The sequence below is a fragment of the Lacerta agilis genome, chromosome 2 (genome assembly GCF_009819535.1).
Source record: "Lacerta agilis isolate rLacAgi1 chromosome 2, rLacAgi1.pri, whole genome shotgun sequence".
Lineage (NCBI taxonomy): Eukaryota > Metazoa > Chordata > Lepidosauria > Squamata > Lacertidae > Lacerta > Lacerta agilis.
Window position 1 is genome coordinate 20,287,338 of NC_046313.1, and position 21,336 is coordinate 20,308,673.

At 41.5% G+C, this 21,336-nt stretch overlaps 1 protein-coding gene across 1 annotated transcript in view; it reads right to left on the bottom strand.

Annotated features, from left to right (window-relative positions):
* The window catches only part of BPTF (bromodomain PHD finger transcription factor), a 67,208-nt gene extending 46,982 nt beyond the window's left edge, over positions 1–20,226 (bottom strand). The window contains 6 exon segments of the mRNA XM_033138889.1: positions 243–431; positions 709–918; positions 2,717–2,940; positions 7,535–7,907; positions 7,910–8,356; positions 20,005–20,226. Coding sequence (XP_032994780.1) covers positions 243–431; positions 709–918; positions 2,717–2,940; positions 7,535–7,907; positions 7,910–8,356; positions 20,005–20,086 — 1,525 coding nt within the window. The 5' untranslated portion in view covers positions 20,087–20,226.
* Between the last annotated feature and the right edge of the window lie 1,110 nt (positions 20,227–21,336).

Consider the following 21,336-nt stretch of genomic DNA (forward strand, 5'->3'; position numbering starts at 1 on the left):
AATGGCTTCGGCTGGACAAAATAAATAAATAGTAGTAATCCCAAATATTTGAAGGATGCAGGAACACAAGTCTATCCACATTAAATCTGGGACACTATTAATTCAGTCGAAGACAAACATATCAGAGTCAGGGATGGCAGTGCAAACAAGCAGCACGAATAGCATACACTGTAAGTGGTTTTAGTTGATTTCCATTTACATAACTATTATGCTCCTCTAAATTACAGAGGTATTTTCTGTACCTGAGACATTCTTGAGGGCCTCTGATGTCACCAGCTTCTTGTTTGCCTCATTATCATCCACGATTTCTGACTCATTTCCGACTGCACTCTTTCCTTCAGAAGCACTACACTCCCCAGCAGGAGGATCTATGCTGTTGCCTCCAACAGCTGATGTCACAGAGTTGCTTTTATCTATAGCATCTGTTTGCTCTACAGTAACAAATGAGTAACAAAGTGCAACAGGTGTTTTAAAAACTGGCTTATACAAAGATACCAAGTTTTACCTACACTGAAATGAAAGTTCGTGAAAACTGCTTGGACTATGTCACTGGGGAATGAGAGCTGATTCTGTGATGAGAAGAATGTCTGTCTAAATCTGAAACTGTTGACAGATCAAAAGATACAATAATAAATGCTATCAAAAAGAAATACATGGGAGTAAACACTACTGCAGAAAATATGTTAATTTTGCAAGTATCGTCTTTACCTTCCTTTCTTCCTTTTTCAGAACTTTCATCTGGTGGTGTTTCTTTGTTTACATCCAGCAGTTGGTTCGAAAGTTCCTCTTTGCCATTATCAGTATCTGTACTGTCTTTATTCTCAACACTAGCCTTTTCCTTTTCCGTTTCATCAGCTATTGAGCTTTTATCTTCTGGTATTTCCCCCTTTCTGGCTCTGATTGCTTCCAGAATCTCTTCTAAAGCAAAAAATGGACAATAGACAACTAGTTCAAAGACTAGGGGCTCCAGAAGTATCCATTGTAATCACTGACAGACTCATCTAACAATTGGATACATGGACCACAGTGCAATTAACATCTGTGAAGTACTGTTTGCACAAGTAATTTTTAAAAAGTCATTTAACAGGTGGATTACAAGTCGATACAGGCGACTCTCAATTTACATGGGGGTTATGTTCCAGGGATAACATGGAACACCAAAATCTTGTATAGTCAAAACACACTGGGTGCAATGGCGGACGGGATTGCCAAAGTTTTTCTTCCCTGGACACCCAGCCCCCTTTTAATTTTTTTGCCAAGTGTGTAAAGTCAAATATGCACAAGTTAAATGCATGTAAATTGCAAGTTACCTGTATACATAGTCTCAAAAACGGCAGGGATTGCAAACTGACAACATAAACATGGAATTTTGTGTACATCACTCAGTCAATATGGATAATCTGCAACTCTACAAGCGATGTCAGAGAACGTGCATTAATTGCTATGGATTCTGCAGATTAATTGAAGTTTTGATAACATGCATATATAGTAACCTAACAGATCTACAAATCTGTGGCTCCTGGACATTAATCTAGCTCCAAATATGCAAAGACCGAAAAATAAGGCTGAGCTGTGGGATTATGGAAACATCAAGTTAGCGACTCTTCCAACAAGGATGATAATCAATCTGACCTGCTCCTGCCCTCAGTTTATTTATCTGCTGCAATGTTTTCAGTGCTCTAGAACTAGACACAGATCCTAGTGCCACCAAGAAATCCATTTGGTTTGAAACAAGTGCAGACTTGAGAAGAAAGCTGCGCTCTTCCAAAAGGCAGGTTTCTCCAAAAGGATGCTCACTGCAAAATAGGGTCCTCAGATATGTCTCCAGTTGTTGCCCTGTTTTAAGGCACCCAGCCTAAATATAGCCAGTAATCCATCCGTTTGCAAAGAAACGAAAATTTGCTACAGCTGTTACAAAACAGAACACTGCCAAGAAGGGATGGTTGTGAATAAAAAGTATGGAGCAGGTCTTGCCCATACTGACCCTGACACTGAAGACTGAAGTATTATTTTCTATAAAGCAGTGGAGGTTTTGTAAATGCCACTAGGTATTATGATCAACTAAGGAAACTGATAATGGACAAACACTAGGCTATACTGGCGACTATTTCAAAGGCACACTACAGCAAGCTATATTTAGGAGTGAAAAAGACAAGCTTAAAGTCATAAGAAGAGCTCTGTAGACTACAGGTGTCAGAGGAAGAATCATATTTTACCTACAGAAGAGCAAAAATATACCATTTTATCTTTAAACACACACACACACACACACACACACACACTTCCACAGCCAACACCATTCAATTTGTTTCCTACTGAAAAGAGCAGAGAAGTCACCTTCCGCTCACATCCTTCTGTATATAATCCCCTGCAGTTTCTCATGTTTTTTGCACTATAAAACAAAGACTGCATAGGTTAGCGCTTTTTCTGGGGCAGCAACAAGGGTAGCCCTGGACCAATGCTTGCCCATTTCCCTGAAAAAATCTATGAGGCCTAACAGGTTTAATTGAACCTTCTCAAATGTAGGCTATATGCATTCCAGTGGCACTATAAATGCAGTCCATGGAACTTGGCCTTCCCAATTTTAACAGACATGCCCTTTTTCTCATAAACCTTTCTTCACTAGAATACAGGTCAATGAGGTAGAAATTCAAAATGTGCTCGATAATCCATTGTGTACTGTTAGCAATTCAGGATTAGTTTTGTAGATTCTTACCATTTGCTGCAGCAAGAAAAGATTTGTTGCTACCCCGTGCTTTATTGGTAAGGTCCTCTGTTATATCCATATGCCGATGTATTTCTTCACGCATTTCTTCCAGAGTTTTGCAGATATCAGCTTCCCAGTAATCTTTGTCAAGGCATTCAATTAATTCTGCCAGCTGGACTTTTGTGCTATAGTACCAGATTTTCTTATCTTTCTCACACTCTGAATCTTCCTCTCTGTGACAGTATTAGAATAATTGTTTATGAGACAAATGGCAATGAAACATATGTATATATTGGGAAAGAAACAGGAATGAAAAGAATAACTGAGTTCATACCATAAGTTCACCGTTGAGCATGTATTTTTAGTCTACCACAAACAACTATTATGAAACTCAAAAAAATGTTATGATAACATAATTCAATTCTTCCATAATTCAACTGTACGAGTTGCCACATTTAAGAATTGTATTATCACAAAACACAAACATTTTCTTCCCTTTCCCATACACAAATAATATGCTTCTTTACTATACCGTACCATACTATAAAGTATTATGACATTCCCATACAAAAGGAATTTCGATGATAATTTCAAAAATTAGACACTAAATCATTCGAAGGAATATTTCTTCCAGAATGTTCTGTGGCTTCTCACCTAAGAAAAATCTCAACATAGGTTTTATTCACCATGAAGTCCTGTACAACCAGTTAATCTGGTCCAATTATTGATGAATTGGAACTGTATAGCAAAAATATGGTGACTCGAAATTAAACTGTCTATTTCACACAAATCAGAATCATTAAGTGGAGGGCAAGCACTTTGGGTACAGGCATTATTACATTACATCACATTTAGCCAATCTTGGTAGCCAGAAGAAATTTGCTGTAATGACTGACCCTGCCCATTCTCTTATTTTCGATATCATGCTGATCTTTGGGGGTGCTCCAAAGCAAAAATTACAGATATGGTCTGAAAAAATAATGCTCTGCCACTTTAACAAATCCACACTATGCACTGAGGAAATAATTCACTTTTAAAATTTAATAGTATTATATGACCTTTGCTTCTTTTTATAAATCCAAGAAGCAAGTAACAAATGTACATACAACGAGATGAGAGTAAAGATGAAAGATATAAAAAAAAGCCCTTAAGGTGGGAAAGAGGATGGAGGGAGTGGAGAAGGCACGGGAGAAAATACCACATCCAATGGGGCTGCACATAGGCTCTGTTCACACATCATGATAAGCAAGAAACCCTACTTTACTATGAATGAATGACCAATATGTTACTGAACATGGCTCAATCACTCCTGCTTTGCTCCACCCTGTCTGAAACTTGGAAGAACAAGCAATGAAATACTATATGCAATGGCTTTAATCCTAATGTTGCATACAAAATTGCATTTAAGTTATTGCGCACCTCAGCCTACAATATGTCTTGCTGCAAACAATGAAGTCATATGAATTAAAGTGTCTACTTCTTTGTCATGTATCTAGATGTCTGCATGATTGCCTGATGCAATTGGTATGGAGTCCAGAGGTTGAGTGGCAGAGCGCATGCTTCACACGCAGAGGGTCTCAGGCTCAACTGAAAGTTAAAAATGACCAGGCAGCAGGTTTGGATGGGAAAGCCATCTGCCTAAGACTCTGGAGATCCACTGCCCCTCAAAATAGACAATGCTAGGGGGCAAAATGGACTAATTCTTTGATTTGGTGCAAGGTGGCAGCATATGTTCTACCCCAAAAAGTAGTTTTTGCTGAATCAGTTTTGATAGCAAGTATGGTAAAGGTAAAGGAAAAGGCAAAGGACCCCTGGATGGTTAAGTTAAATATGGGTGCTGCACTCATCTCGCTTTTCAGGCTGAGGGAGCCGGTGTTTGTCTACAGACAGCTTTCCGGGTCATGTGACCAGTATGATACATCGCTTCTGGCACAACGGAACATCGTGTTGGAAGCCAGAGTGCACAGAAATGCCGTTTACCTTCCCGCCACAGTGGTACCTATTTATCTACTTGCACTGGTGTGCTTTCGAACTGCTAGGTTGCCAGGAGCTGGGACAGGGCAACGGAAGCTCACCCCATCGCGCAGATTCAAACTGCTGATCAGCAAGCCCAAGAGGCTGAGTGGTTTAGACCACAGCGCCACCTGTAGCAAGTATGGAGTCAACCCAGGGACTGGAGAGCTGAAACCAGCACACTGGCTTCTGCCAAGGGACCAAGGCTCCTGAAAGGTTGCTTCATTTTCATCATGGCATGGTAAAGACCAGGCTGACCTCATTCATTGGCCAGAAAAGAAGCTGCTTAAGAAGCTTCCTCCCCACACACTACCTGCCAGAGAAATGCAGCAACAACTGCCAGTTGCCCAGGGACCGCAGAAGTAAAGGAAAAGAACACTCTGGCCCTATCTATCAGCCAAAGGAAAAGGAAATGCCCACTAGTACTCAATAAAGAATACCAGCAAGGGAAGCTCAGCCTGTGCTCCCCCCTCTTACACCCACTTATAGCTCACCACTGTGTTCTGGCATTAGAGACTGACCTCCCTCTCCTACCTTTCCCATTTCCCTTTCCCTGTGTGTTCCTGCAAGCCTGATGGCAATGCCATCCCTTTTAACTGATGTGAGCAGCTTGGGGGGTAGGGTGGGGTGGGGGACATTTGTCTGAAAAGTGGAATATAGTACATATAGAAAAATATAGTAAGTAAATAGTTTGATGACATGCATTTTCCATTCAGAATTTGATATGGGAGACCCCCAGTTCATTTCCCTATTGTGCACTGCAAATTTAGTATGTGTGATTATCTCTTTATAAATTTACACTGCAGTCTTAAACAAAATATCTAAGAAGCCTAACAAGAGGAGAAGTATCAAGAGCACCCAAAGAGTCTGGCCTAAATTTGAAGATGAGGCACTTAAATTTTAGCACTGGGCAGTCTCAGAGACACTGAACTGTTACTATGTTTCAGTAAAAAACAACAACAATTTTTTCAACAACCCCCCCCTTACATGGCTTAAGGCAATATCTTTTGATATTGAGAATTTACATAGAAAGGGGACTCAGCTACATTAATAAAGAAGCAGCGAATTGAATGCGCTATACACAGGCAACACCAGATGGCGCCGGAGAGCAGGAAATTTTAAAAGTTTTCCATAGTGATTTTTTTCTTTTGTTAAAACGATCTAATTTCTGACTTAGTTATAGCATCCCCCCCCCCCCCGGTGTTTAGATCCACCCTGGGTCTACCTCAGATTCGTATGATTCTCCACTGGCACAGATGCGAGGAGGCAATCATAAGCTTTATTTTCCATTCTTGATTAGCCAGTGTTCAGCATTACACCTGAACTCTAAACTGCACTTCATCTTTAACTAGTAATTGAAAATAAGCCAGGTTTGTAAATCAGGGGTTGAAATTTACTTACTATGATATTCTTAAGACTAAATGCAGTTTGCATTTGGACATTTGGATATCAACGATAGCCATATGCTTGTAGGAAACAAAGTAAAGAGTTGTTCTCTAAAAATTTATTATCTATATTCAACACTATACTGCTATAGCAGACTTAAAAACAAGCAATAATGAGCCATGTCAAAGATCGGCCCATTCCCCTATGCTGCTTACAATTTTTTTTAATGGCATGCCTTTTCTCAAGTACCAGCATAAGATGTTTGAATAAAAAAGAAAAGTTTTTCAGTTTCATAAAAAATCCTCTGCCCTGTTGCCTAGAGGCAATTTTTGCTCATCATAGGTGAATAGCAAAAACAATGAATCTGGTAGGAATCAATGGGAGTTTTTATCTTCATGGTAAAGGAAACTCCTTGAGAAGCAGATACGTCCTCTCAAGTGATCAAAGTACAAGGGCTTTATCCAGAGTGCCATCTTTTCTTTCTACAGATCTTTACTGTACTCATTAGTGGTAAGATCACATGCCTACAAATGGATGTGGGATTACAGAGAAAGCCAGCAACTTTGCACTGAAAAAAGGTCCAACGGTTGATTCATACAAGACTCTTCAAAATATGAAGTACAGTGGTACTGTGGTTGTCGAATGGCAAGGTTGCTGAGCAAATCTGCTCCCGCCGCAAACCCAGAAGTGAGTGTTCCGGTTTGCAAAAGTTTTTCAGAAGCCAAATGTCCAACACAGCTTCTGACTGAGTGCAGGAGTGAAGTCAATGCCTAGGCCTGAATTTGTAAGTTATGAACAAGATAAGAAGGAAAGAATGGATTCCCAAAATACTAAAAATTCAGCAGTATTCTCAGGGTTAGAAAAATTGTCACTTTGGAGAAAAAGAAAGTAAGTACAATGGATGCTCGGGTTGCGAACCGATCCATGCGGGGGGCGCGTTCGCCACCCGCAGTGCTGTTTCTGTGCATGCGCGGGTTGCGATTCGCCGTTTCTGCACATGCGCGAGTGCCGAAACCCGAAAGTAACCCATTCCAGTACTTCCGGGTTTGGTGCGTTCGTATCCCGCAGTGAGCGCAACCTGCAGCGAGCGCAACCCGAGGTATGATTGCAATACTGCTGTTAAAGCTTGTTCATTCAAAAAACATTAAATACAAACACTAACAAAATAACACAAGTTTTCTGTTGGCAGACCAGATCTTACGGTTCTAAACCCAAACTTTTGTTTTGAAACACTGTAAGCATGAGCCTGGTATTTTTTAGTGACGGCCACTTCATTTCGCCATTGGCTCCTCATCCCCCGCAGTGCAATTTCTTTAATATTGCATGGAGATATAAAACACATTTTTGGCCCAATATAAAAGAAAATCCCATCTTCTAGATAATCCAGCATGCACCAATATTGTTACTGTATTTAGAACATTTACTTACATAACAAGCCTCCTGTTCAGGAACCAGTATTTCCGCCTGTTTCTGTCGTATCCAATAGGTTCATGTCGAATGTATGGTTTATTTTTTTGGATTTCAGCAATACAGTCCGTTACACCAGGCACCTTATGTGCTACACAAACTTCACACTGCCATTCATCCTCAGGTACCTCTTCAAGAGGTGGTTTCACACACTCCAAGTGGTACACAGCTGAGCAAGTTTCACAGCAAAGCAAATCCCCCAGTTTGTGAAAAATCTCACAATGGTCATCATATTGTATCACACCTTCCGACATTAATTCCTCACGTGCAATGTTTGTTGTAAGAAACTGATCCACTAAAACATGCAGGACTTCAATTTTATTCTCAACGGGTCATAGGGGTAGTCATCTGCCTCTTGGAAAGGAAGAACATGATGATATTCCTTGTCACTCTCACAATAAACCCGCAGAACCTCGGGCCACGTCATCCCGTCTATGAAATACAATGTGGAATTAACGCTATCTTTGAGGTCAGCAGGTCCAAAGGTAGTATTTGAAGTGTCTTCTTCACGTAAAACAGCTTTTAAAAGCACTATATGCATCTCTGCCATAAGTGTACACTGCTCCTGGCATACCAGAGCAGCACAGAAGTCCTCAAAACGAAAAGGGGACAGTCGCAAGACAGTGCCAAAGTTCCGCAGTACCTCATAGATGGCAATAACATTCATTATATGCTCATTAGGCACCATTAAGTCCTCTGAGGATTTAGGCAAGTCAAGATAAGGGACATCTTTTTCTTCCAGTATTGGAGAACGTGGACGATGTACTCTTTGTCTCCTCCTACCTGTAAGTAGAAAGAAACAATAAAAGATTAACAGGAAACAGAAGTGGATATAAGTTCACTTATTATACAATGAATGTGATGTGAAATAAGAACCATGTTAGAAGTTTCTCGCACACTCCAATGATCTTACACAGTTGTATTTTAAAATTCTCCTCTTAAAGTATTGAACTTACACTTCAACATAGGCAGTTATTCTTCTACATTAAATAAAAACTAACATACCATGTGTGTTGCACTTTTACCCATGACTTTCCTTTGATGAAAACATCTGTCATTTACAAGCGTTAGAACAAAACTTACCCCTCTACAAATGGAAGTGCTCTTTCAATTTCTCAAAGGAACCATTTTATATTGTAAACTGCCCTGTGATCCTCAGATGAAAGGCAATATAGAAATTTAATTAAGAACCATCACCACCACAAGGTGACCATTTTATCTGATTCTCTCTTTCCATGTAGTCTCCAACACCACTAATCCTAAACTTTTCAGGGGAAAAGAGGAATCAGCCAAAATTGCCTTTCCTTCTCCTTTTCTCTACCTAAAGCAGAACTTAGCTGAGCACAATCCAAGCCAAGATCTTGTGTCCTCTCCTAAATTTCAATTATGTGAGAGACAAGTTAATGTTCATTTTTCTTGTTTAAGATATTGATAGGAGTGAAAGAGATCTAAAGAGTCATTGTGCCACCAGTTTAAGTTTGCTGAATCTGTGGGCTTTCAAGAGTTCAACTAAAACATTACAAAAATATATTGTTTCCCAGATGTTGTAGGGTTTCAGTCCAGGAGGTATGACATGCATATATGCCATGACTGCATGACAGCTTGAGCTGTTTTTTTCTGGTTTTCACTGCACATTCCTCACTGCCTACAAATCAACTTGCTCTTTAAAGTGAAGAGGCAATGTGAACAGCTGCAGTAAAATCTGAAATGAATTTCCCTCTATTTGTCTACAAAATCAAAACACTTCTTCCTTCCTAACTCTGTAATTCAGTTGCAAAAGCTGGAAATGTTCCGTTTTCTCTTCAATGATGAACAAAACCATATTAATAACTGCAAATGAGAGAAATCACAGCACTCTAGGAAAACTTTACTAAATAATCATTGCAGCGGTTTGCATTCTGATACACTCAAATCTAGAACACAGTTTACCCTGGATTATGGTTTCCATTTAAAATATATCTCTCTTTTGCTGAAGCTACTCATCCATATTTTATACAATGTTTCTCTGATCACAAAAAAGCAATTAGCTGTCAAATTCAGAGTAGTTTTGATGTAAAAGTCCAGAGGATGTGAAAGTGTCTTGCATTTCCACTAGTTTTGTTGCTCCTGCAACATCCAGAGGTACACACAAATAAAATCTATGCAAACTAGATGTATATCCAAAGCTAAAAAACCTTTCCTGTATGAATTCACAGCAGTAGTGTAACAACTAGATATGTGAAACACTTAAACATATTCAAGGTACTGTAGTGGTAAATAGGTAAAGGCAGGCATAGGCAAACTCGGCCCTCCAGATGTTTTGGGACTACAACTCCCATCATCCTTGACCACTGGTCCTGTTAGCTAGGGATGACGGGAATTGTAGTCCCAAAACATCTGGAGGGACGAGTTCGCCTATGCCTGGGTAAAGGTAAGGTAAACAGCATTTCCGTGTGCTCTGGCAGTCGGCATGGTGTTCTGTTGTGTCAGAAGCGATTTAGTCATGCTGGCCACATGATCTGGAAAAGCTGTCTATTGACAACTTCCTCTGTCTGAAAGCAAGATGAGTGCCATACCTCATAGTCGCCTTTGACTGGACTTAACTGTCCGGGGGTCCTTACTCTTACCTTTAATGGTAAAGGGACCCCTGACCATTAGGTCCAGTTGTGTCCGACTCTGGGGTTGCGGCGCTCATCTCGCGTTACTGGCCAAGGGAGCTTTTGGGCAGCTTCTGGGTAATGTGGCCAGCATGACAAAGCCACTTCTGGCGAACCAGAGCAGAGCACGGAAACGCCATTTACCTTCCCGCCGGAGCAGTACCTATTTATCTACTTGCACTTTTGACATGATTTTGAACTGCTAGGTGGGCAGGAGCTGGGACCAAGCAACGGGAGCTCACCCTGTCGTGGGGATTCAAACCGCTGACCTTCTGATCAGCAAGCCCTAGGCTCAGTGGTTTAACCCACAGCGCCACCCGCGTCCCACTCTTACCTTTACCTAGTTGTAAATGCTGTGGGATCCAAAGCCTTTCTAAAGAAAATTAAAAGTGAGCAGAAACCCCCCTTTTTGTTGGCTCTAGGTTACAGTTGTCACAACGGAATATCTATTTGCCAGAAGGTTTGACTAGATGGCCCTCAGCATCCCTTCCAACACTACAATTATATGATTCTATGATCTCAACGACATTGCTTGATTGTAGCTTGCTCTTACAACAATCCACTGGTCCCCAGTATGCAAGAAGAAGTAACACACAGGGGAAATGGAAATAGTATTAACTATGAACTAAGCCAGAGGCTTTTAAAATGGTGGTCGCCAACCTGGCACCCAGAAATCTCCATAGTCTCAATTGGACCCGCACCAGTAGCAAAACGTGTCTGGCACCTGGGGAATTTCAAACACTGGAGCCAACTAAAAATAATTTATTTTTTTTAAACCAGGGCTTTTGGTCTTTAATTTGAAGGGCTTCAAGTAATTGTGGCCTATTTTAGTGCAGCAGGATCTGTAAGACCAGTCCTTTATTTGTAGAGATGCATTGTTTAGGTTTTCATTGGTTGTGCTTTTTAAATTTGGTTTTAGTGTTTATGATGTGTTTGTAAGTTGATTTAGTTCACTTTCATGAGAACAGCAGATAATAATAATAATAATAATAATAATAACAACAACAACAACAACAACAACAATAGTAATCCAGTTCAACTGCACCAAATGACATTTAGTACGGTAGTTTTCCATTTTAAATAAAGTCTGGTTAAGATATCAAATGCTGTTCTAAGAGACATATTAAGCCTGGTGGCTTTCACCATTTTCCTAAACCTTAGTATCCATCACAGCCCTTGTTTATGAGGACACCCCACGTCTATGGTGCCATGTACTTTTCTGACCTTCTTAGTTTTTGGTCTGTGGGGGAAGACTATTCCAAATAACTCCAACACAATAGTTCTTTTTTTAAAAAAATCACTTTCTTGAAGTGATAATGAACTTTTTTTCCATGAGGAGGCAACTACATCCATCCTGTACTTGTAATGTGCCTGTGAGTTATTCCAGTTATTGATTTGTCAATAAATTACTGCAAAATTTGGGACAAATTGCAGTTGGGAATCTTGTGTTTCAATTCTATCAATCCCCCACAAAAATAAAGCTCCCTAAGCACAGAAGCCTATCACCTGAGAAAGCTATAATAGCTCTGAATTGGTCAGTGATGTCCTATTCATATGTGCACATTCTGTAGTACTGGAACGTTTGCACAGTTAGAAATTAAGAGGTCAAACTTAAGAGCTGGTGCATGTTCAGAACTTAGCAACTGCCAAGTTTACAAGTGTGAGTGGCCCAGCAAAAGCAACCCTACAGAGTTTATATTTTGTGTCTCATTGCCTCAGACTCAATTTTAATAAACTCAACACAGTTTATACACTCAGGTGTGAGCCATGAAATATTCAATAATTTTAAAATCATCAACAGCTAAGTGTGTGAACCAGGTCTTTTGAGAGTTCACATACCATGTGCTTTATACTACACATACATGGTAACAGAACAAAACAGCTGTCACAATTTGTAAGCAAAACAAAACAAAAACAAGTATTTTTACCACTATTATTATTATTATTACTAGTACTATCACATGCCCTTTGCTAGCAGGTCCCTGGGCAGGTTACAACAATTTAAAATTCATAACTAACAACCATTAAAACAAATGTCAGTCACAAGAATATGGTGGATCCTGAAAACACACATCTTAGACCAGGGTAGAGAGGTGCATCTTCAGCATTTGCCAAAAGCTATATACAGTGCAGTTGCCAGATGCAATTCTGTGCAGAGGGAATTCTACAGTTAACCTGTTAACAGGATGCATCCTGATTTAAACCTGATAACTGCATATATCTTGTTGGGGGGAAGCAGAGAAACTTAGCACAACATACACTCAACATGCCGTAGCTATGACTCTGCACTTAAAATTCTGCTACAGCTGACTATAGAAGTTAGGGTACAGCCAACAGCTGCCCTACTGGTTCACAAAACAAAGCTCTGAAAAGTTATTATTTAATTCACATTATGAGGCTAGTTTGGTTGTGGGTCTTTAGTGTAATGGACTTCAGCACATGTCAGGGTTATCAGGGTTCCAATTTTGAGAACTGTTAACAACAGGGTTAAGTTGTCTGCCATATAAAGCTTAATAAAAACAATATAATCATGGCCAACTTCATAAGTTTGATGGGAGGCCAAAGACTGTAAAAATCTTTACCGATTGGATGAGGCTTTAGTTACACAAAAGTCCTGAATGAGAATGCACATTCCCTGATTTACATAAAGATATACCCAGCCAGTTTAGCAAGATGCAGATGTTTAAAGGGAAATGTGTACCCAGACACACACCTGCATGAGTACTGTATGCAAAATTTCCTTTTAGGATTTGGGCAATTAAACTTCAGATCTAATGCCAAGCTTAGGCGATATAAATGTGAACTTATATACAGTCTACCTTGGGTTACGTATGCTCCAGGTTGTGTACTTTTCGGGTTATGAACTCCGCTAACCCGGAAGCACAACCCGACATGCGCGCAATTTGCGCATGCACAGAGCGTTTTTTGCGGGGGTGGTGGTGTTTCGGTCTGCACATGCAGAGAACGGATTAAGTACGTAACCCGGGGTACCACTGTAAATATGTATTTGCTCCTTGCACTTTTAAGTTCTGTCTCCTCTTTTATGACCTTCTGTAATCTTTATCAACACCAACAGTACATCAAGTGCAACATATACACAAAGGGGAATGCCTATTGGTTTCCCCATGACTCTGCACTCCTCTTTCCTGGAGAATCCTCAAATCTGCATGTTAGACATCTTTCAGAAATTCTGCAAGAAGTTTTAAAACTTCTGCATTTTGACAGCTTGGTCTAAGTCTGCAATGAATGAATGAGATTTCATTCTGTGCACTTCAGCTTGTTTTACATGCTTTTATTTACTTTTGGTACATTACCAGTTATCCACTTTCAGTCTTTGGATAGGATTAGCAGCAGGTTTAAACAAAAATTTATCTTAATATACACTGAAGACATGTTATTTCAAAGTCTCATGTGCACATCAGAATACCAAGCCACTCATAGTTTGAGGATCAGTCCTAGAATGATTAGCAGACTAAGATTTCTGGTCATCAACAAAGAATGGTAATCTTAAAATCTCTTTAATGGAACACACGCAAGGAATGAAAGCTCACAAATGCTAAAAAATATACATGCATTCTTTGCAAGGAAACCATGCTAAACCATGGTTTGCATGACATGAACAAGCCACAGTGAACCTAAGGTTTGCAAATGCACATCCTCCTCCTGGGTTGTCATTAAGAAATTGTGAAGCTTTCAGTTTGGAAAAATGTGGTTTGTCAAGATGTCTAGAACGAACTGTGAGTAACGTTAACTACTGTTAGTTTAAGACATTAATCATGCACCCCTCCCCCCCACATGTTCAGAAAGGGTGCTGATATTCTGATCTTTTCAGTTGCCTTTCACAAGTTACCCAGATTACAAGTATTCTTAGATTGCCAACCTACATTTAAAAATAAACTTTATAGTGCTCTTGTTGCGAATAAACTCTTAAGGTATTTACAAACCACAAGCCATGCAAGATTTGCATGGATCAAGGGTACCTTATGGGCTGCCTTCTCTTGCATTAATGTAACTACCGAATGAGGCCTGGCTTCATCTCCTGTCACCATCTGAGATGCGGTTTATTTTAATTCATTCATACCAAAATACTAAAATTTATACTCTGTTTTTCCTTTCCAAAAGAAGTTGCTCAAAGTGGCTGACCAAAGTATTTAAAAAGCACAAAAATAAAATAATCATCCACCTTTTTTAAAAAAACTAACAATTGCACAAACCATTACTAAAAGCAACATCTAAGAACAAAGAGGAGGAAGAGCTGGATCTTGCAATAAACAAATCACATAAAGCAACAGCAGACACAAAGAAATGTCCTCAATTCCTGGCAAAATACAAAGAGGGAGGAAGATAACCTAACTTCTTAGAGCAGGGAGTTCCACATCTAAGGTACTGTCACAGAGAATGCCCCAATAAGCATATAACTAATGCACAAAGGAATGTGGCCAGGTGTGACAGTGACTGTAAGAGGAATGCAAAAGCTGATGCACCAGCCAAAGCTGGGTGAAAGCACTTCTGGTGGCATCTTAAAACAAGGCCAAGTCCAGTACTACTTCCAAACTATGAACTTGATTTTGTAAGAGGAGTGCAATCAATGCCAAAATGGGCTGGCATCCTATTCAAATAAACTATTATTTAATCCAAGCCTTTTTTGAATGAAAGCTTTAATTACATGCCTAGCGATTTATGTCATGTGACAGTTAAGTTGGGTGTTCTCGTAAACCTAACCAACTCATGGATTGTGAAGAGAATTTTCACTTCTGCAATGAAAATTCTCGGGGAGGTTCAATGGACCTCAGAAGAGTGCATACAACGTAAACAGAGCAGAACCCCTAACCTTAGCTCTGCCCAGAGTGATATATATTGCAACTGACATGTCAATTGGGCAAAGGTAATCAAATACTGGAAGGCACCTCTGCCCACTTTTGGCAGAAACCCTATTAATTCTGTGTGATGTGACTGTAGGACGTGCAACCGTTGGTGGAGTTTTTCCAGTCAAAGTGAGTGAAGTTTAATCAACAATCGGCATAACCATGCCCACTGTGATCTTGAATGACAACTACAACATATCAATGTGAACAGAGCACCAGTTGCTAAAGGGTAACTTTTAAACAGATCTCTTCTTCCACCCCCAGCTTTTACACCATTTTCCAAGGAGTGCATTGTTGAGGTCACGGTATGGATTACTAAAGCTTTGTAATGTTGCAAAAAATATTAATCCTTACCCTAACCGTGGGTAAGAGATTGGAATCACCTACAAGCTTGCACATTAATCCCCTGCTCTGCTTACCAAGATGCGCTATTTCTCCATCAGCATTTACACTTACCATGGTTAGCTTGAATAGCACTTTGAAAAGCTGCCTTCTAACAAACTCTAGTTTGAAGGAGTCTTAACACTGCCTGTGAAAAGCAAACGGAGGGAGAACTTGTATGCAAAGCGGGGAAGAAAAGAGCTTGCAAGTCTATAAGGCACATATTAGCACATCCCTGGGCCACTGTTGTACAGTGCTCATCGACATAATGTAAATTTTACAAAATGAAACATCCACTGCTCTGAATTATCAGTCACTCCACTTTACTCAGAATTATTTTCCAGAAACATCACATTCTCAGTAGTGTTCGAAATTAGCTTTCGGCCACTTGTGACCAAGTGAAGATGCCTGGGATGGCGCCTGACATCTTCACCATCTGAGGATCACTGGATCTGGACTGTTTTCACACACTAATACCCCATCCTGTAGAACTCTATCCATTATATTTTATCTGAACAACTGGAATGCATTTCTGGAACCCAATTGCCTTTTCTGTGCAGCCTGAGCAGGAGTGGTCACCACATCAGAATAGGCCAACATATACATGGACTGTCCCTGACATCGTCTTCTCTTCTTTAAGGTTTCAAAGCTCTTAACCTAGCTCAAAGTTGTTGTCTTGAACTAGCCAGGTGTTTAACTGAGAATCAGTCAGTCAGTCTATCATTTGAAAAACAAGACTTTAGAGCTGTCTTGCCCCAAAATGGCAACTAGAAATTCCATTTTGGCAACTGCAACCTTGGTTTAAGGAGTCATTTGGCACCTAGCTTATACACATAAGTTTCTAACATTGATACAGCACTTTAACAACACACATTCTAGGGTGTGTTTGTGGGTGTGGGTGTGCTTGCACCAAGTATGTCAACAGGTGGATGCAATATTTGCCATCCAGTACACCATCACATCCAAAAGATTATGGCAAAGCGAAACAAACTATGTCATACCAGAAGCCAGCAGAATGAAGGTGCACATTGTTCAAGTTCACCTGCCCTACTCTTCAGTTGTTCCACATGAGGAGGAAACAAACTACAGCACTGGATTAGCATTATGTTGCTTCTTGTTAACTCTAGGCCAGTGCTCTGGTTTGTTTCCTCCTTGTTCAGCAAAGAGGGGAGCAGCAGGGCAGGCATGATTTGACAAGTGTATACCACCTCGCTGCTGATGAACCAGGACAACAAAAACATAAGTATCTACTGAACCTGACTGATGGACCATCATTGGCCATTGTAAAAACAAGGAACCCCTGACTCCAACTGTCAGAAAGAAGCAGCAGCCACAAGAAATACCTCTAAAGTAAATCTGGCTGTTTTGTTTTAAGGGTCATTCCGTGTCAAGTGATCAAAATATATATATATATAACCTTATGTGATCCAATTTCCATAATATATTGTACTTGTTGAATGATCAAAACTAAGTTTAAATCTAAAATTTTAATTTTTTATCTCATCCCGTTTTTGAGTTATGAAGGTTGGAAATTAAAAATAATAATAAATTGACGATTTTTATCTTGCCGGGCAAAAAACTAAGAACTCAGCTCAGAATTGAGATAGTTCATAAAATGAAGTACAAACAATAATGCTTTCCAAGTGTTAATTCTATCAAGCAACAGCAAACTATCACTCTGCTTTGAAACACATTTTTAAAGGAAAAGCCTGACTAGCTTTTCAGATGCCTGAAAAATAACTGATATTATATTTTGAAGCCTAGTTTATTCTGTTATATTTTACTCCAAGAAGACCCATTTATCCTAAATAGAACCCAGTAAGGCAGACATGCATGTACTGTACTATACACACACACACACACAATTAATGTAATCTCATTGAGATGCCAAGATGAAATTTTGCAGGTAGCACTTAGAAATATTAAATAATCAATACATTTTTGGCAATTTTTGAACATATCATTTTTAATCACTTTTTAAAATTTAAAATTTTGTAACTCAACTTTAAATGTAAAGTAAGGTGATCATGTCACATATATTAAAGCAAATGACGTTCTGAAGAGATTCGTATTTTTAGTTTTGACATATTTCAATCTAGGTTGAGATTGTAAGGTTTTTGTGTACACCAAAATTGCCAATTTTTTGAAATTTCAAACCCTCATAACTCAAAAACAGGATGGGATAAAAAATTTAAAACTGAGATCTGGGACCGTCTCTTATACTACTTTTAGGAAACTGAAAGTGAAAGCAATATAAAATGGCAAGGTAAATGTGATTGGATCACTTGATATGGAATGACCCTTAACACCAACTCTTAACTCTTTTAAAAACTGTTAGAATTATCACTGTGTTTGTGTAAAAGTCATCTCCACTGCAAGACATCAAATATCTATCAATGGCACAATGTTAGCATACAACACAAATTAGATACAAAACAATACATATTTTAATTTGGGTATGATTCAGTTTCTGAATTGATCTGATTAACATTTTAGAACTGTGTTAAGAATTTATTCAAATCCATTCAGAAACTGAATCATATCCAAATTAAAATATACACTATAGAAGCAAACTAAACAGCACTAACATTTGCTTTTCTACAGGTGAACAATTATGAAGGTCTCCTTGGATCAAAATTCAGTTCCTATGTTGTCGATATAGAAAAATATTATTAGTACAGTACTATGAAATAATCCCTTGCCATTGAAAAGCCACAGTGAAGGGAAAAACCACAGCTAGGAACCATTACAGCTAAACAAAACTTTAAAACTTGTTCATGCAGTGTTCACTCTCATATTGTGAATTAGGAAAGCTTGCCTTTATAAAGCACCTTAACAATTAACCGCCTCTTGGAAAACTCAAAATTCATTTTAATATAGAAAAGTGTGTCTTTCGATGTTGTGATACAGATGAAAAATGGGTCCGATTTTCTTCCATAACTTTCACACAGCCACTGTACTGTACAGGCATATTTAGTAAAATGTAAGCTATTCCACACTGGGGTTTTCCTTGTCAAACTGTAAAAGCACAGAACTGTCATATCAATCACAGCTACCAATATATAAGTGCCAATCCTGATTGTTTACATACTTGATAAAACACATGCAAGTATATAAAAATAGTTGCCACCAAGTAAGGAAAGTTAAGCATGTGAGATTTTAAGCAATAATATTTTGCTGAATTAAATCTACATTTTTTAAAAATAAAAACCCCAAAACATTCTTTAAATGCCAGAAGTTCAGCATGATCCATGCTACAATCAAACTCTTAAAACTTGTTATAAAAAGTTGAATATAATTTCTTCCAATGGTTGAACTGGCAAGGTCACCATAAAATTAAAAACCACAAGTTCTCTTTAAAACAAGCTGGAAGCAAACACTGCTGCATAACAAAAATTGGTGAATGAAAACAAATAAATAAAAAGATATCCATTTGAATGTTTTCAATTACTACAAATGCATGTGATGGGCTTGCATGCTATGATTTAAACCATACTGCGCTTCCACCAATAAGTCGATCTCTATTCCCAATGCACTGCTTTCCTTTGTAAACACCACCCCTAGTTTTGTACAAAGTCAAGAGTCTGCAAGATACTTTCCGCTTCTGTTCCCTGAGCATCACGAGCTCCCTTTCCTCTGCTATTTTGCTCAGCCCCAATTGATTCTTCTAAGACAGTGGTTCCCAATTAGCTGATTACTGAGGATCCCCTATTTTTCAAGAGCAACGGATACCCACCCCACCCTCACTTTGGAACATGTTGATAACTGCATGGTAGCTGCCTCTGCAAAACAATTCTGTGCACAAAATGTGGGGCAGCCCCTAATAAGCAAAAGAGTTTAGGTATACTAAGAAAAAAAAACAACAGGCCATAAAATATGTGATATTACCACGCAAAAATGACAAAAATAATTGAGGGGTAGGGCAAGGGATGGGGCCGTGGACCCCTATTCTAATGACCCCCTATTTTTCAAGAGCCACGAACCCTCCCTCCCCGCTTTGAAACATGTTGATGGTGGCTGCCTCTGCAAAGCAATTCCCTGCACAAAATGTAGGGTAGTCCCTAATAAGCAAAGGAGAGTGGTATGTACTAAAACAAAACAACAACAACAACAACACAACAGGCCATAAAATGTATATTACTATGCAAAAAATGACCAAAAAAAAAAGTTGGGAGAAGGGAGGCAACGGATGGGGCCCCTAACTGGGAACCCCTGTTCTAAGACCATGTTTGCAATCTCCTCTTCCTGCGAACAAGTAGCCCAGGATTGCTATTTATTTTCTCTCTCTCTCAAGTTCTGCCACTGTGGCTTCCCGCACCTTGCCCTCATCCTGCCGGAGCCCCTCTCCCCACATCTGCCCCCCTTGCCGCGCGCATCCCCGTGGCGGAGGGGGGGGGTTCAGCACCGCCCCATTAACCCGCCACCTGAAGCAAAACCCGTCCACCATACCCTTCCCTAACGCGATGGGCTCCGGGGTGGAACAAGTGGGGGGGCGACCCCACTCCTCGGGCCCTAGACCCACCCAACACCCCACCCCCACTCGCCGTACCCGGGGTGCTGCTGTAGGTGCTGTGGCTCTTGAAGCTGCTCTCCGTGCAATAGCTGGCGTCGTCGTCCTCCTCCTCCTCCATCTCTTCGGGGTAATCCGAGTCGTCGTCGTCGTTCTCTTCTTCTTCCGCCACGGCCTCGTCTTCCCCGGAGTCGGGCTTCTCCCCGGACTCGCCTTCCTCGTCGTCGGACACGGCGCTCTCGTCCTCGTCGCTCTCATGGTCGTCGTAAACCACTTGGCTGCTGCTGCTGCGGCCGCTCCTCTTGGGAGCGGAGGAAGAAGCAGCACCACCACCGGAGGCGGCGGCGGCGGGCGCCCTGCTTTGGCTGCCTCCTCCTCCTCCCGCCGCCGCCGCCGCTCCAGCAGCAGACCTGCCCCTGCCCCGACCGCTATTGCCTCCCCCGCCAGGGGTGCTGCTGCTGCTGCCGCTGCCACCCTTCCTCCTGCCGCCTCCCCTGACTGAGGAGGCGGCGGCGGAGGGGGAGGCCTGGGCAGCGGCGGCGGCGGCCCCCCTCGGCTTGGGCCCTGCAGCCCCAGCCGCCTGGGCCGAGGCCGCCCACCTGCCCCGGCTGCTGCCCCTCAGGCGGGAACGGAGTCCCCCGATAGGGCCCGGCGGCGGGGCTGCTGGAGCCGGGGTGCTCGCCCGAGCCGGGGCCGCCGCAGGCTGCTGGTGCTTGGGCGGCCTGCCTCGCCGGCCCCGCATCGCTGGGCGCTGGCCGAGAGTGGTGAGGGGGGTGGTTGTGTGTGCGCGCGAGGGCCTTCGGGTGGCTTTCCGAGCGGGCGGTTGCGCTCTTTCTCCCTCTTCTTCCCCGCCCCCCCTCCCTCGCCGGGGAAGGAGGGCCTCCGGCGAGCTGCTCGGGCCGAGGGGCTTCAATGCGAAGGGCCGGCGTCCCGCTCGGGATCGCCGACGGCCGCCATCTTGTTTCTTCGCCTGCTTGCCTCGGATCGCTCCGCTCCGACAGGGGGGAGGGAGGGAAGCGGCGGCAGGGCCGGAGCGGGTCACGTGGCCGGGCCTTGCCTGCGCTTCGCCGGGAGAGGCAGAAGGGGGCGCGCGAGGGGAGCTCGGCGGCGATGATGCTGATGCTGCGGATGCTGCCGCCTGAGCCAGGTCTTCTTTGCACCGGCGAAAAGCCCCGTCCAGAAAACACACAGGGCGCGCTCGCTTTCGCAGATAAGAGCTAAGCCGCGGCTCATTTGTACACGCTACTAAAATGCACGCATTGCAAAACGGTCCCCTTCGCTTAAGTGTCTGAAAGGCCCTGTGTCTGAAACAGTCAGATGGTTCCAGTTACAGGTAGGTAGCCGTGTTGGTCTGCCGTAGTCAAAACAAAA